Source organism: Vipera ursinii (assembly GCF_947247035.1).
Source record: "Vipera ursinii genome assembly, chromosome: Z".
Taxonomy (NCBI): domain Eukaryota; kingdom Metazoa; phylum Chordata; class Lepidosauria; order Squamata; family Viperidae; genus Vipera; species Vipera ursinii.
The window spans coordinates 65383678-65399197 of NC_139517.1; the positions used below are offsets into that span (position 1 = coordinate 65383678).

The following is a 15520-nucleotide window of genomic DNA, read 5'->3' on the forward strand; positions in this document are numbered from 1 at the left end:
AGAAATCCAGACAACGCTGTGCTATAGAAGATCTCTCATCAGCAAGCATAGCCTTTTGCTTGAAGATCCTGTTAGCATGCCTGCCAGTTACTTCGGTGACAGCTAGCTCAAAAAGGCACTAGAAAGCTGAAATGGGAGCAAAGTATTAATAAAGGCCCCATTTGGAACAAAGCTTCATTACTAGCTGTAATTCCAGACACAATTAAAATTTGGCTAATTAGGTCTGGAATGATAAGGAATGAAAGACTATTATAAGAATGTATTATTTAAGGCTGAAAGTAAGCTATGTGTGTTCACTTCAGAACAAAGCATTGTCCTTGGAATCTCATTTATATTCATTTAAAATTCCCCTATTTTATTTATCTTATGTGCTTTCTTTCAACTTAGTCAGGTATAAATGCACTTGGATCTAGTACTAGCACTGTGTGTGAGAGGGAGTGGGAGGGAGGGAGGGAGGGAGGGAGAAAACAGAATACTACTCTTCCATGGGAAAATTTCTGATTGTACTCTTAAATACAACTCTAGCATATCTATTCTATTTAGGTGGATTATTTTTCCATGAAATTGACTACCAATTAAGATGAGTACTATGGGTTCACATATTTGTAACTTTCTCAGAATTCACAATTGTGTAAAGGTCAGATTACATAAATGGAGCCTTCTTCATGCAAGGATTGCAGCTAATGTGTTTAACCTTGCTCTCCTTCATAAATGTTTTATTATGTAGGTTGTCAGAAAACCTTATGAAATTATGTGTGTAAGGCTGTTCACATTAGTAAGCTTGATCATGGGTGAGCAATCAGTACTGTGCATCCCTCAGTTCACTTTTACTTATTTACAGAATAAACATACCCTCCAAAGATTTAACCATGCTATGAAAAAGTTTTATTAAAAAACAGAACAAAATACATTCTGCACAAAACAAGAATTAAAATAAGCAATATATTATGATTTACTTCTTTTCCAACTGTGTCCCAGAACTCACTAGAAATGCAGTTTAACTTTATTATAAGCTGTAGTATAAAATCTGGTAGCCAAAGATTTGTTGGAAAGAAACCTACATCTCAAAAAACCCCAACCCTACCTAAATTAGACAACTTGATGAAAAAAAATTCTCAACAACCTAACCAAGAAATGTAGAAGCACAAAAGAACAGTGGCAGATGAAAAGCAATGGATCCATCCTCCCGTGCTGTATCATTATTGTTATTATTATTATTATATTGGTTTATCATAAAAAGTAAACAGAAAAACAATAAAATAAAAGCATACATTCAGCACTAACAACAAAAAATGGTATACAAAAAAGAGAAAAAGGTGATCCAAATACCAAATAAATTTAACATTTAACAAATAGAATCCATACCGGCTGGGCGTTGGAAAAAGAAAAAGCAGTAAATCCTCCCTCCCTCCCCCTTTCACAAATATATAAATATACTGCTTTTTCTTTTTTAATCATGTTGAAAAATAATTTGGGATACTATTCCTTCACATAGTGATGGCTGCAAGGATTGTACTTGGAAAGAAAAAGGTATGCAAACTGTTGAAGAATAATTTTGACATTGACTGAATTAGCAGAGATGACAAAATTAATCGCTTTTATTGGCGATAATGGACTAGACATCTTTATAAGAGAATGGAAACCGTTTGTGGACTTTCTATGCACTAAATATAACAGATGGTTAACAGTGTGATTTGAAGATCAGTGTAATGTTTAGTCTTAGTTTGTTGACTGCTTTGGGTGAAAGTGACCACATCATACTGGAATTTAATATAATGCAAACGCTAGCAATAGAAAACAATCCAACAGGTGTCTTAAACTTCAAAAGAGCTAACTTGAACAAACTCAGAGAGAACCTAGGAAAAATCCCATGGATGAAAATCCTAAAGGGGAAAACAACCCAAGAAGTGTGGGAAACTCTGAAAAATGCAATCAAAAGCCTAGACCAGCACAATACTATTGAGAAAGAAAAACAAATTCAAGAAGAAACCAGCATAGCCGCACAAAGACCTCTGACACATTGAAAGACAAAAAGGGCAAATACAAAAAAATGGAAAGAAGGGCACATAACTAAGGCCGATTATCAGCAGACAGCCAGAACATGTAAAGATGAAGTCAGGAAAGCAAAGGCTCAGAATGAACAAAGACTTGCAACAGAAATCAAGGATAATAAAAAAAGGTTTCTTCCAACATATTAACAAGAAAAAAGTCAAGGAAACTGTAGGCCCACTGAAGAGAGAAGATGGCAAGGATGTAACAGGCAACAGGGAGAAAGCAGAGCTGCTTAACTCATACTTTGCATCAGTCTTCACACAAAAAGAACCTATAGCCCAACATACCAAAGAAAAACTACTGCAAAAGACAAACTAAAAACAAAAAATAAGCAAGAAAATGGTAAGAGAACATCTATCCAACCTTGAAGAATATAAATCACCGGGACCCAACAGAATACATTCCAGAGTTCTGAAAGAGCTGGCAGATGTTATCTCAGAATCATTGCACCACATCTTTCATAAATCCTGGAGCACCAGGGATGTCCCTGAGGATTGGAAAAGGGCTGAAGTTCCCATCTTCAAGAAAGGAAAAATAACAGACCCAGGAAACTACAAACCAATCAGTTTAACATCAATACCTGGGAAAATCCTAGAAAAGATCTGCAAACTAGAAGCAAAGTCATAACCAGTAGCCAGCACAGGTTTGTTAACAACAGATCATGCCAAACCAATCTTATTTCATTCTTTGATAAAGTGACTAAACTAGTAGACCAGCGAAATGCTGTGGACATAGTATACTTAGACTTCAGGAAGGCATTTGATAAAGTAGACCACAACCTACCCCTTGGTAAACTAGAAAAAGGTGGAATAGATAACATCACCACCAGATGGATCTGTAGCTGGCTGACAAACTGTACTCAACAAGTAGTCCTCAATGGCACTACATCCACATGGAGAGAAGCAAGCAGTGGGGTACCACAAGGTTCCGTCTTAGGCCCAATACTCTTCAATATCTTCACAAATGACTTAGATGAGGGAATTGAAGGGGAACTCATCAAATTTGCAGATGACACCAAACTGACAGGAGTAGCCAACACCCCAGAAGACAATCTCAGGATCCAAAAAGATCTAGACAAACTTGAACAATGGGCCCTATCCAACAAAATGAATTCCAATTTAGAGAAAAGCAAAGTTTTACATTTAGGCAAGACAAAAAAAATATCAAAGGTACAAGTACAGATTGGGCAAGACCTGGCTTAAAAACAGTAACTGTGAGAGGGACCTTGGAGTCCTAGTGGACGATCACTTGACTATGAGCCAGCAGTGTGCAGCAGCAACCAAAAAAGCTAATACAATTCTGGGTTGTATAAACAAAGGCATAGAATCAAAATCACACGAAGTATTAGTACTGCTTTATAAAATCCTAGTAAGACCACCCCTGGAATATTGCAGCCAGTTTTGGTCACCATATCACAAAAAAGATGTTGAGAGTTTGAAAAAAATTCAAAGAAGAGCAACTAAGATGATCAAAGACCTGGAGACTAAAACATATGAAGAACGGCGGCTAAAGAAAAGAAAAAATAGAAAAGACATGATAGCAGTATTCCAGTATTTGAGGGGCTACCACCAAGAAGAGGGGGTCACATTATTCACTAAAGCACCAAAAAGCAAGACAAGAAACAATGGTTGGAAACTGATCACAGACAGAAGCAACCTGGAATTAAGGAGAAACTTCCTGACAGCGAGGACAATTAACCAGTGAAACAGCTTTCCTCCAGAAATTGTGGCCGCTCCATCACTGGAGATTTTTAAGAAGAGACTAGACAATCACCTGTCTGAGATGGTATAGGTTCTCCTGCTTGAGCAGGGGGCTGGACTAGAAGACCTCCAGCTCTATTCTATTCTTACTGAAAACTGTACAACTGCAGATTCTGAATTTTACAGATTTAGTAGCTTCAATTTGTTTCCTCAACAGAGAAATCTTACTTTACACTGAAAAAAAATCTGGAGCCTCCTCAATGGATCATGACCTGGTAAAAGGAAAAGGCTCAATATGTGATCATTTCTCCTCTTGATAACCTTAGGACTTAATTTTGCAAGATAATAGCTAAGGTTCCTATTAACTTAATTTATGCTAATGACTTTTCACAGTTTATGGTTGACTACTTAAGTGTTCTTAAACCGGTGAATTTCAGAAAGAATTTAACTGAAGTTTATTCTGCAGCAAAGCCAGTCCAAGAATAGTAGTTGCTTTCTCAAATATTGAAGATCTATATACAATAAAAATATTTTTTCAAGAACTGGGGCGTTAATTTTTTCCCCCGGACTTCATACCTTCTTTATGGTTCAGTAGTTGTTACTTTCCTACATTCAATATATATTTTCACTATAGCTTGACAATTACTATTTCACCATGAATGAAAGTTCTGCAGGATGAACATTGTGCTCTTCTATGTTTTCAGATATCCTCAGTTGATATTACATTATATATGTTATTATATTTTCTTTGTTCCTTCCAAAGTTTCTAACTTAGCACAGCAATTGCCCCTTGTAATTAAAACTAAAAGTAATATTCAATGAATAGTACATAAAACAGTTATTTCAGATTAAAGGCTAAAGTTGAGGTGTATAGTTTAAAAGATGTTCAAAAGTTTGACTACATCCGAAACTAAAGAATGAAATTGGCTCTTCATTGCAGCCCAGTTTAAATACTCATGGGATGCTAATAAAGTAAACCTAAAATTCATGAAATGCAAATAATCAAGAATTTAATAATTTACTGCACTTGACTCAGAAGCAAGACAGTGAAATTGTATAGCAATAATTTCTTTCTTATTATCTTTAAGGATTATCACCTCAGGGAAGTTTTAAATATTACAGGCCAGGGAGAAAAAAACAATCCAGCAGTCTTGCTTCTTAAAAAAAAAATTGGCCATATATGTTTGCATTACAGCTGTGATACAAATTCCTTTACATACTATACAGAAATTTAAAATAGCTGAGGCATGTCTAAAATGTAAATGCACAAAGAGTTTCTCACTTTTTTTTCAAAATATTCATTTGACCAATACACAATAAAATTGACATACATTCATTCAAGGTACTAAATTAATTAAAAGCAAAGTTCACTTGAATACAGTTTCCAAAGGTGTCCATGTGCTGCAATGGAGGTGCCTCTTAGGTACTCCTTCAGGTTCTACAGATTTCCTAGAGATTTCCCATTTTTTTTAAGACTGGGAACCCCAATATTATGGGTGGATGAATTGATGGATACATATAGCATCATCTGGTTTTCTTCTCCCTGCTGTACATCATTTATAGATTAAAGGGAAGAATTTATAATTGCCTAGCTTTCCAAGTACTGCAGAGGCCTCGCTAAAAGAAAAACTGCCTAGATACATCCTAGTAATCTCAAGAAATTTTCATTTATCCTTTAGTGAGAACAGATCTAGGAGCTGAGCTCCTAAATATTTCTAATGCCGATAAAGGTAAAGGTTTCCCCTGTCCAGTCATGTCCGATTCTAGGGGATAGCGCTCATCTTCCGTTTCTTAGCCAAGGGAACAGGCATTGTCTGAAAACATTTTCTATGATCATATGGCCGACAAGATTATATGCCAAAGCACTTGGAATACTGTTACATTCCCACCAAGGTGGTATCTTGCATTTACATGCTTTCAAACTGCCAGGTGGGCAGGAGCTGGGGCAAGTAACAGAAGCTTATCCTGTTGCACAGTGCTCAGGTGTTGAACCTGAGCTGTCAGCAGCCAAATGTAGGGCATTCCTAATAAGCGAAATCTATAGAAACAGAAACTTATACATTTGATTGATGAGATTTATACCTGTGGATTTCTATGTGATGCATTTATCACATCTTGGAGAACCTGCAATCATTTCTCAGTATCTGACAAATCTCAATTTCAGTTAAGATTTTTCACTTTGAATAAACAACTCACCATGTAAAACCCCCCAGGAAAAAAGTAATGTGGAAATAAGTCTACAGTGTCAAAAAAAGAGAGTATACAACTGAAAACAAAATGGAAATAGAAGTAATCCCCGAGTTACGAGCATTTACTCAACACCCATTTGAACTTATGTGACAAGCACCCCCTATTGTTTACAAACAAATCCCAAAATTACAAATATTGCAGCACCATGGCAGTCGTTCACCCTTACGATTGCAGATGCTCTGCAACATTCATCCTACTCCCCCACCACCACCACTCCTTACAACTGTTTCCCCTTCCCTTCCTGCCGCACCAGACATACCTTGCAAAATCTGTCTCCTCTCTGCCGCAGTTTCTTTCCCTTTGAGGGAGAAAAGTTTTGAAATGCTTTTTTGCACTGGCAATGGAAGCTCTTAGGTGCCATAATATCGTGCAAGTTCAAACACCCATTCTCTGCAAAAGAGATCATGGCCCCTGGAAGCTTTCTTTCTCTGAGAGGGGGAGTGTTTGCTTTGCTTGCATACCTATGAGGCAAAGCGTGAAATCATAGTTGGCACGGCGCAGGAACCAATGCCATCTGTGGACCAGGTGAGTGGCTCACTTGCATGAGCAGGCATTAGTTTGAGGGTAGAAACGATGCCTTCAACTGAATGGTGAGGCATTGCGGGGCCAGGTCTCTTGCATCCATGTCCAAGCCAGCGACGGTGGCAACACCTGACGGGCCATGATCCCCCCTCCCCAGCCAGCTATCCACCCTGCCCGACCTATTCCTTCCCTGGCCAGCCAGCTGGCACAAATCCTCACCGCTCTTCTCCTTCTTGTCCTTCCCACTCAAGCAGCAGCAGCAGCTTGGGTTTCTCAGCTTCATCCAAGTGGAAGAAAGCAGAGGCTCAGGAACAGGATTGTTCACAAACAATAAGACCCGGGTGTACTGCTTGCTCGTGTACGCTGGCCTTATTGAGAGCACTCCCGCTGTTGCACCTCCACTTTCTTCTACTCAGATGGAGCCGAGAAACCCAAGCCGCTCCCAATCATAAACTTTTTATCTGAAGGGAGACCTTGGGGAAACTGGATTCTCCATCTGTGAGCAAAAGGGCGGTTCAAAACGAAGCAAATTGCTTCATTTTGAATTGCTCCACTTGCTCACAGACGAAGAATCCAGTTTCTCCAAGGTCTCCCTTCAGATAAAAAGTTTGTGAGTGCCTATCTGGCATTTGAAAATGAAGCGATTTGCGAGCAATTCTGCTGCTGCATCTCTGCTTTCTTCCACTTGGATGGAGCTAAGCAACCCAAGCTACTGCCGCCACTGGAGTGGGAAGGATAAGGAGAGCCAGCCAGCCAGCCAGCCAAGGAATAAGTCGGGTATGGTGAAGGGCTGGCTGGGGAGGGGGGATCATGGCTGCTCAGGTGTTTTCCACCATTGTCGGCTTGGATGCGGGTGCAAGGGACCTAGCCCCGCGATGCCTCATCGTTCAGTTGAAGGCTTCATTCCTGTCTTCAAACTAAGGCCTGTGCACGCAAGCGAGCCACTCACCCGGGCAGTATTGGTTCCTGCACCCAGCTATCTCCGATTCCACGCTTTGCCCCATAGGCATGCAAATGAAGCAAATACTTCCCTCCCCCCCAGAGAATGGAAGCTTCTGGAGGCCATGATCTCTTTTGCAGAGAATGGGTGTGTGAATACGTGATATATTATGGCACCCAGGAGCTTTCAGTGTCAGCATGAAAAGCATTTCAAAGCTTTTCTCCTCTCCCTCAAAGGGAAAGAAACTGTGGCAAAGAGGAGACAGATTTTACAAGGTAAATGAGTCCAGCGCAGCAAGAAGGGAGGAGGAAGCATGAGGTATCTTAGTGGATCAGAGTGGCCTTGGGGGCCTTTTCCATCACTAGGCCCTCCATGGCCTTCCCCACCCTGAGATACCTCAAGTGCACTTAACATTTGCCCACACATTTGATTAGCAAAAGTAGGGAGTGAATCACTTTCAAGGTACAAGATTCACTCCTACAAATTTTTGTGTTACAAATGGAATGGGCAGGCTCCATTACATTTGTAACTCGAGGACTACCTGTACTAACAGTCAATTCTCATATTCTCATATATAAAAGCAAGCTCAAGTTTGTAATCAGGACTCCTTATTGAGTTCTCCTGTTTGAGATGCACCTCTCACACCCAATTAATTAGGAATACCTATAAAAACAACATATGCTGAAACAGGGTTGTAAAAAGATCCCCAGAATCAATATTAAAAGTTCAAACTTTTTCTTTACATAAGCAGTATTTTCTACACATTATTTTTTTTATTACTCCATTTTGGTAAATTATTCTTGACCATCAATAGCGTTTTCCTTTCCATCCCAAATCAGCAATTTGCTAGGACATCTGCACTCCCAAAAGGAAAAATGCATTTTCTTATTTTTGGCAGCCCATCTTCCACAAACTGTTAGGATAGGAGATTTTGTAATCTTCTTCCCTCTAATGTTGGTGCTAGTGAAACAAAGGGATTTTATTCTGACATGAAAGGTTTTCCACATATTGTACTACAGTTCCTCCAAAGTTTCCTTTAACAACTATTTGTCTAAGCTTTATTAAGTTCATCTGCTTCAATTAATTCAACTGTTTTCAGTCCATCATCTTTTTTTCTCTCTTTTCATCTATAAAATGATAGAATATCTTCCTAGAGGTTTAAATTATTTTGTGCTCGCTACCCTACTTTCCCTCAAATATGTGTTATTATATGCATCAAAATGACAAAGACAATAAATTAAAAAGGTCAGCAAAGGGAATTTAAATATAGGTTTGGGAAGGGAAGCATACAAAAAACTCTTCTCATTTTGAATATGTCAAAACTTAATTTGTCCTGTGCTGCAAATCCATCACTATTGTCCAAATTATTCTAGTTGGAACAACAGCAAAGGATGGTAGAATTCTGAGAAGTCTTTAGCTTAGCTCACGATTGATCTACTTTTTGACCAAGGTTCTGCTGGTTTCAATAAAGAGATTATGTGGAAGATTTAACAGCCTGCTCATATGATGGGGGTGGGGTGTTGCAGTAAGAAGGTAGAGGGGGATAAACTTGGTTCATTTGTGGAGACTTAGGTTGGACATGGTAACTCATGGCCATAGGATTCATCATAATTCCTTCTGGATCTGCATAATAGGCCATTCCTGGTTGCTGGGTTCCTAAAAAAGAGAGACAATAGAAAATATCTGAAGTTGATTAATGTGACCATGTCTAAACAAGTAACTGGATGATTTTCAAGCTATTCACAAGGCTTTTTATATTGTATAGTTTAGAGAATGTTAAAATATAAAAAATACCCCATCAAGAAGATCAGATTTCACAATCTGAAATAAGAGGATATTTTTTCTTGGTAACTTGGAAATGAGACAATATTTCTTCTTTTTGAACTACTAATTTGATATTCAAATTGCTGCACTTCCCATATTATATATACAAGCTTTGTTTCTATTCATTCCTCTATCACCATTTTTTGAATCAGCCATCCAACTTAGTATTTAATGAATTATCATACATATGCTGTGACAAAGACTATGTAACAGGATGTGAGACAGAACCAAGTTCAGTTCACAGAATGTCTGAAGTAAATAAAACAGAAACTAGAATATTGTACAGAAAGGCTGCCTTCATTTTGAAATTAAAATGGATTTCCCAGAAATTCTTCAGAACTCAATGGACAATTGTCTGGCACTTACATGGTAATCTGGCTCTATCCAGAAAACATTGCTGCAATGATATCCCTCAGAAAAAGTGACTGCTGACAGATGAAGTTTTTATTGTACAGTTTTATTGTTTTTATTTGCTATGGTCTCAGATTTTATTGGGACAATATAATTCTCTTAATAATTTCATACTCTTTGTCCTATATTTAAATTCTATTAAAAAAGGGAGTAATGCTACAAAAGATATGTTTTGACAGGTAGGGCTCAGAGTCTCTTCTCTGAAAGTACACACCATCCTATATGATGTGATATCATGACTCCCTTCAAATCACTGATGGTATCAATTCACTCCTCTCCCCTCATGATTTACAGATGTTCACGTAATTCTGAAATATAATCTGAAATGTGTCAGTAGATAACATAACTGGGACCTAGTATTTCTGGTGGCTTATTCTTCAACAGTAGAAAGAAATATCTTCTATCAGAGTAAAACATGGACAAAACAACAGTTTATGTTTGAATTTGAAGCATCTAGTATATATTATACTGTATACAGTATGTTTAAAGATCTCTTCTTGTTCAAGGTATGGCCTCTTCAATTATATTTAGTTTAGTACATGTTTACTATTAAACTATATTTAAATTTATTTTCCCTTTTCTTCTATTCAAATTGTTTTTACCCTGATTAAAAAAATTATGTACAGGTAGTCCTCAAGTTATGAGTATAATGGAGCCTGCCATTCCACCCGTAACTCAAAAGCCCATACAGTGAATCTCATTATCTTGAACAAGATCACTCCCTTGCTCATTAAAATGCATGCAGCTCATTAATCGAACATGAGATATCTTAGGGTGGGGAAGGCCATGGAGGGCTAGTGATAGAACCCACTAAGACACTGCATGCTTCCCCCTCCCTTCCTGCCACACCAGACTCACCTGGAAAAGATCTGTCTCCTCTCTGCCATGGTTCCCGCTGCTGCCTAGATCTGAGGCCAGGGAATGCTTCTGTCCCCCTCCCCCCCTGCGCGGCCCGATCTGGGCTCTGGAGGCCTTTTCCAGGCCACTGCTACCCAGATATGAGGCCAGGGAACGCTTCCACACACACACCCCACAGCCCAATCCGGGCTGCGGAGGCCTTTTCCAGGCCATTGCCACCCGGATTTGAAGCCGGGGAATGCTTCTGCACCCTCCCCATGGCCTGGAAAAGGCCTCCAGAGCCTGGAGAAGTGTTCCCCGGCCTTATCTAGGTGGCTGCAGCCTGGAAAAGGCCTCCAGAGCCCAGATCCAGCCTCCAGAGGCATCTGGAAGCATCCTCCAGCTTCGGTTTCATTCTCTGTTGCAGAGAACAGAGGCCTAAAGTACCATGATATCTCGTGAGATCAGTAGAGTGAAATCTCGCCCAACTGATCTCACGTGATCTTGTGTTACTTTAGGCCTTCATTCCCTGTGAATGCACCAAAGACCTGAAGCAGCCAAGAAACCAAAGGATATTGATCTTCGTAGGGTGAGTATTGAAGTCCTGGTGAGTAGAGAGACCCAGGGTGGGGATGGGGAGGGATGGAATAACCAAAGTGAATATTGCAGAGCCACTGCTGTTGCTCGTAAGGGCGAACGACTGGCATGGTGCTGCAATATTCGTAATTCCTGGACTTGGTTGTAAGCACTAAGGGACGCTCATCACATAACTCTGAACAAGTGTTAAGTGAACAACAAGCATTAAGTGAACACTCGTAACTCGGGGATTACCTGTATTCAACAACATACAATGAAGCATTTTAATATGTGAATAACTACAAGGAGAAAAATAGATAATTTCCTGTGTGTCATTGTAATCCTATGTGTGAGTTTGTATGAAATATAATAGAACAAGAATGTATTTACATTTTGAGGGGGCTGGCTTGATAACCATTTGATGTGTTTGGTGTGTTCTTAGACATGCTAGTGTTTTTCTTTGATTACAAAAATAATAATTTTAATCCATGGGAAAAGTAATTTAAAACAGTTGTTCTTTTATCTTCTTTTTCATTAAACAGCCACGCCAACCTTGTACACTATGAAATTTCAATTTAAAAGTCCCAGAACAATTTAGCTTCTTCATTTTTTATTATTTTTGCCTATTTTGTGGCCCCAGAAGTTCTTGCCTGCAGGCAAATGCTTTTTCTTCATATATTCCAATGCAATATTGTTGCTACTTTGTCATGCTGTTGTTTTTGTGATCTTGCAATAGCTAATTACATGGCCCACAGTTTCTTCAGTTTTATTACATTCTGGTGATATATTAGAAAAACAATCTTAATATCAAATTTTTTATTTTACTTTTTTTTTTTGTTTTTTTTTATTGAAAAGTTTTATAAAATACAATTTTCCTTTAAAAAAACCCCCCTTCCCCCTCCCTCCTCCCCTCCCTACCTCCCCCCTATCTCCCCCCCTCCCCCTCCCCCTCCTCCCTCCCCTACCTCCCCCCCTCCACTTCCCCTCCTCCCCCCTCCCCCCCCGACTTCCCAGAGCAAAATACAAGGTATATATCTAAAAGGCAATCATAAACAATCATATACTAACAATTATAAACTCTAAAATCCATCACTCTCTAGCTTGTATATAGTAAACCAATCCTTAATAATACTAAATATATATAAAAAACTAAAATAAAAGAAAACTAGCATCATTCCCATCTATGTTCTTCCACAATTCACTATTACCTTAACATATTCTCATTTGCACATTAATAAATAGTTCTTACACAAATTAACCCACATTAACCCACAAAACTTTCTTCCTCTTCCTCTGTAGTAAGTTGTCCATTAATTCCAAATTAAAAAAAAAAAAATCTATTACCATACATAGCATCCCAAAACTTTTTTTTTTTTTTTTTTAAAAAACACAACTACCACTTAACTATAAATATTTTGTGGAAGTTCCATAGATTTCTACTGGTCTTATTTTTTTTTCTTTTTTGAGCGTTTTAAGGCAGCACGCGTCACCCTCTGTTCTCTAAGATCATCCAAAAGAGTTGCAGCTTGAACTCCTCCTGTACCCTTCTCGTCTATCTGTGCATCTTCATCCTCTTGATGTTCTCCTTCTCCAGATCCCTCTGCAGCTTCCAGAAGTGTTGATGGGGTTACTTTCAAAACATTATTATAAAAATCATGCGCTTGCTTCACATTACTCAAACAGTACCTTTTGCCATCATACATGAAGCTCAACCCAGCTGGGATCTCCCATCTGAACCTTATATCTCTTTGCTTGAGCTCTTGCACAAGAAATATAAAATCCTTCCTTCTCTTTAAAATCTTTGGAGGAATTTCTTTTAGAACCAAAACTTGTTGACCAGCAATCACAACTTTGGTATCGTAGGCAGCTTGTATAACTTCATCTCTAATTTCCCTTTTTACAAAATAAACCACCACATCTCTAGGCAACTTTCTCTGTTTAGCAATCCACGAATTCACACGAAACACTTTGTCCATACCTTGTTTTAATTCAGATGCTGGATGGTTCAATACTCCCTCAAAAGCCTCAGAAACCAGCTGCTTTAAATCTTCCTTAATATTCTCTTTTAGGCCTCTAATTCTCACAGCAAACTGCATCTGGTAAAATTGGGCCAAGCTCTGTTCACTGTCAATTTTGTCTTTTAAATCTTCAATTTCCAATACTTTTGCTTCTAATAAAGCATTCTTTTGAATCAAGTCTTGCACTTGATCATCCAGCACCTCCACACATTTAGCAACTTTTTGCACTGAGGACAAAATGTCTACCTTCATTTCTCTAAGTTTCTGTTCCATCCTTTCTTCCATTCTCTGCTCCAATTTCTCCAATTTCTCCTCCATCTGTAGAAATTTAACACCCATTGACTCCAAAATTAACTGGGTATGTTTTTCAAGATCCTTCGATGTCAATACATCAGGAGAATGCAACGCCTGCAGCAATGATTGTTGTTGCACCGGAGAATTTCCAGCACTCCGAAAAGTTCTAGGGGGAGGTTTAGCCGCCATCTTTTACTTACAATTGTGACGCACTTTCACTTTAAGTTTTAAGCAAAGTCCATCAAGCTTGAGAGTAAAATAAAATCTTCTTCATCTCTTCATCTTTCCCTCTTGTACTGCTCTGCCTGCTCTTTCCCTTTCATAGTCTCTCCTTCAAGCAGGGATGGTCGCAGACGCCTGGCTCTGCTCCATAAAGTCCGGAGCAGAGACGCTGGTCAGCTGGGAGCAGCCCAGGCTACGGGGGAGTTCAATCCTTCAGCCGCCCAAGCTCCAAGCTCAGGCGGCCCCGGAGAACTCAACCCCCACCTGGGGGCTCACCCCCTCCTCTTCTCCCGAGGAGGGGGCTTCAGATTCGCCCGAACAGCTGATCGGCGCTGTTTCGGGCGAAAAAACACCAGCTGAGCCGCGGGCAGCCCGGGAAGGCTCCCTCCGTCGCCGCGGAGCCACCGGAAGCTTAATATCAAATTTTAAATAGCAAATATGTTTGCTTTGGATGGACTCTCCTTTGTTGGAGATATGTAAGTTGAACAACTATGCCTTTAACTTGCATTGAGATAGCCAGATGGCCTGTTTTTTTAACTTATTACTAGTATGATCCTTTGTAGTCACACTATTCATTTATGGCACAAACTTTGTGTTGAAATTATACTTCTTCAATCTGCCTCTTAAGTCTTTTAAGATATCTAGCAGATTGCATAAGATAATGCATTATATTACCTTATGATCAAATCAGTAATAGCAGTAATTATTGAGATAAATAATTACTATATTATTGAGCAATAGATGTAAACCTAATAGGGCAATTGTAATCTCTAACCTGGTGTACTGGAGTTAGGTGGTCGAGTGAATGACACGTTATAGGTTGTTTCATCAACCAGTGGTGGAGGATACATCCGTCTTCGGATAAAGAAACCAGCCCCACAGCAAAATAGAACTCCCATCATCAGAAGGAACCTGAGCAAAAAAAGAGGGAAACAAGTTAAAAAAAATTGGTTACTTACAAAATTTAATGTATAGTTAATTATTGATCCCAGTACAAGTAATTAATCCAATGATCAATAAATCTAAATGGCTCAGAGGAAATGGAAATATTTTTTTTATTATACTTCAAGTACTGTTTAGGTAGAGCAGTGTTTTTCAACCTTTTTTGGGCAAAGGCACACTTGTTTCATGAAAAAAATCACGAGGCACTCCACCGTTTTCCGCACCGTTGGACCTCCCCACGGTCGCTACACGAACGGTTGTAAGTCGAGGATGGCCTGTGTTCTCAAGGGGTTGGACTAGATGACCTCCAAGGTCCCTTCCAACGTATTATTATTATTATTATTATTATTATTATTATTATTATTATTATCCTCTTTATTATTTTATTTTATTTTGGGGCTTTTGTTTGTTTGTTTTTGCTGTGAAGGAAAAGGAAAGCTTGCATTTCTTTTTAATTTATCTTTCTGTATTTTCTTTTTTCTCTTCTTTTCTTCCTTCCTTCCCTCTCTTTTCTTTCTTTATCTTCCTTCCTTCCTTTCTCTCTCCCACTTTCTTTCCCTCCCTCTCTCAATTTCTTGCTTTCTACTTGTTGTGGAAATTGGAAGCTACTTGCATTTCTTTTTAATTTTTCTTTCTGCATTTTTCTCCATTTATTTTTCTTTCTTTCTTTCTTTTCTCTTTCTTTCTTTCTTTCTTTCTTTCTTTCTTTCTTTCTTTCTTTCTTTCTTTTCTCTTTCTTTCTTTCTATCTATCTTCCTTCCTTTCTTTCCTGCCTTTCTCTCTCCCACTTTCTTTCCCTCCCTCTCTCAATTTCTTGCTTTCTACTTGTTGTGGAAACTGGAAGCTACTTGCATTTTTTTTTAATTTTTCTTCCTGATTTTTTTCCTTCCTTCCTTCCTCCCTTCCTCTCTCTTTCTTTTCTATTCTCCTTT

At 38.8% G+C, this 15520-nt stretch overlaps 1 protein-coding gene across 2 annotated transcripts in view; it reads right to left on the minus strand.

The window, feature by feature from the left end:
• Positions 1–873: 873 nt before the first annotated feature.
• The window catches only part of VOPP1 (VOPP1 WW domain binding protein), a 34141-nt gene continuing 19494 nt past the window's right edge, over positions 874–15520 (minus strand). For both annotated transcript variants that reach the window (XM_083378321.1, XM_083378320.1), the window contains 2 exons: positions 14422–14558; positions 874–9120 (listed from right to left, as the gene is read on the minus strand). In XM_083378321.1, the coding sequence (XP_083234447.1) occupies positions 8939–9120; positions 14422–14558 (319 nt within the window). In that variant the 3' untranslated portion in view covers positions 874–8938. The remainder of the gene's footprint in view (positions 9121–14421; positions 14559–15520) is intronic.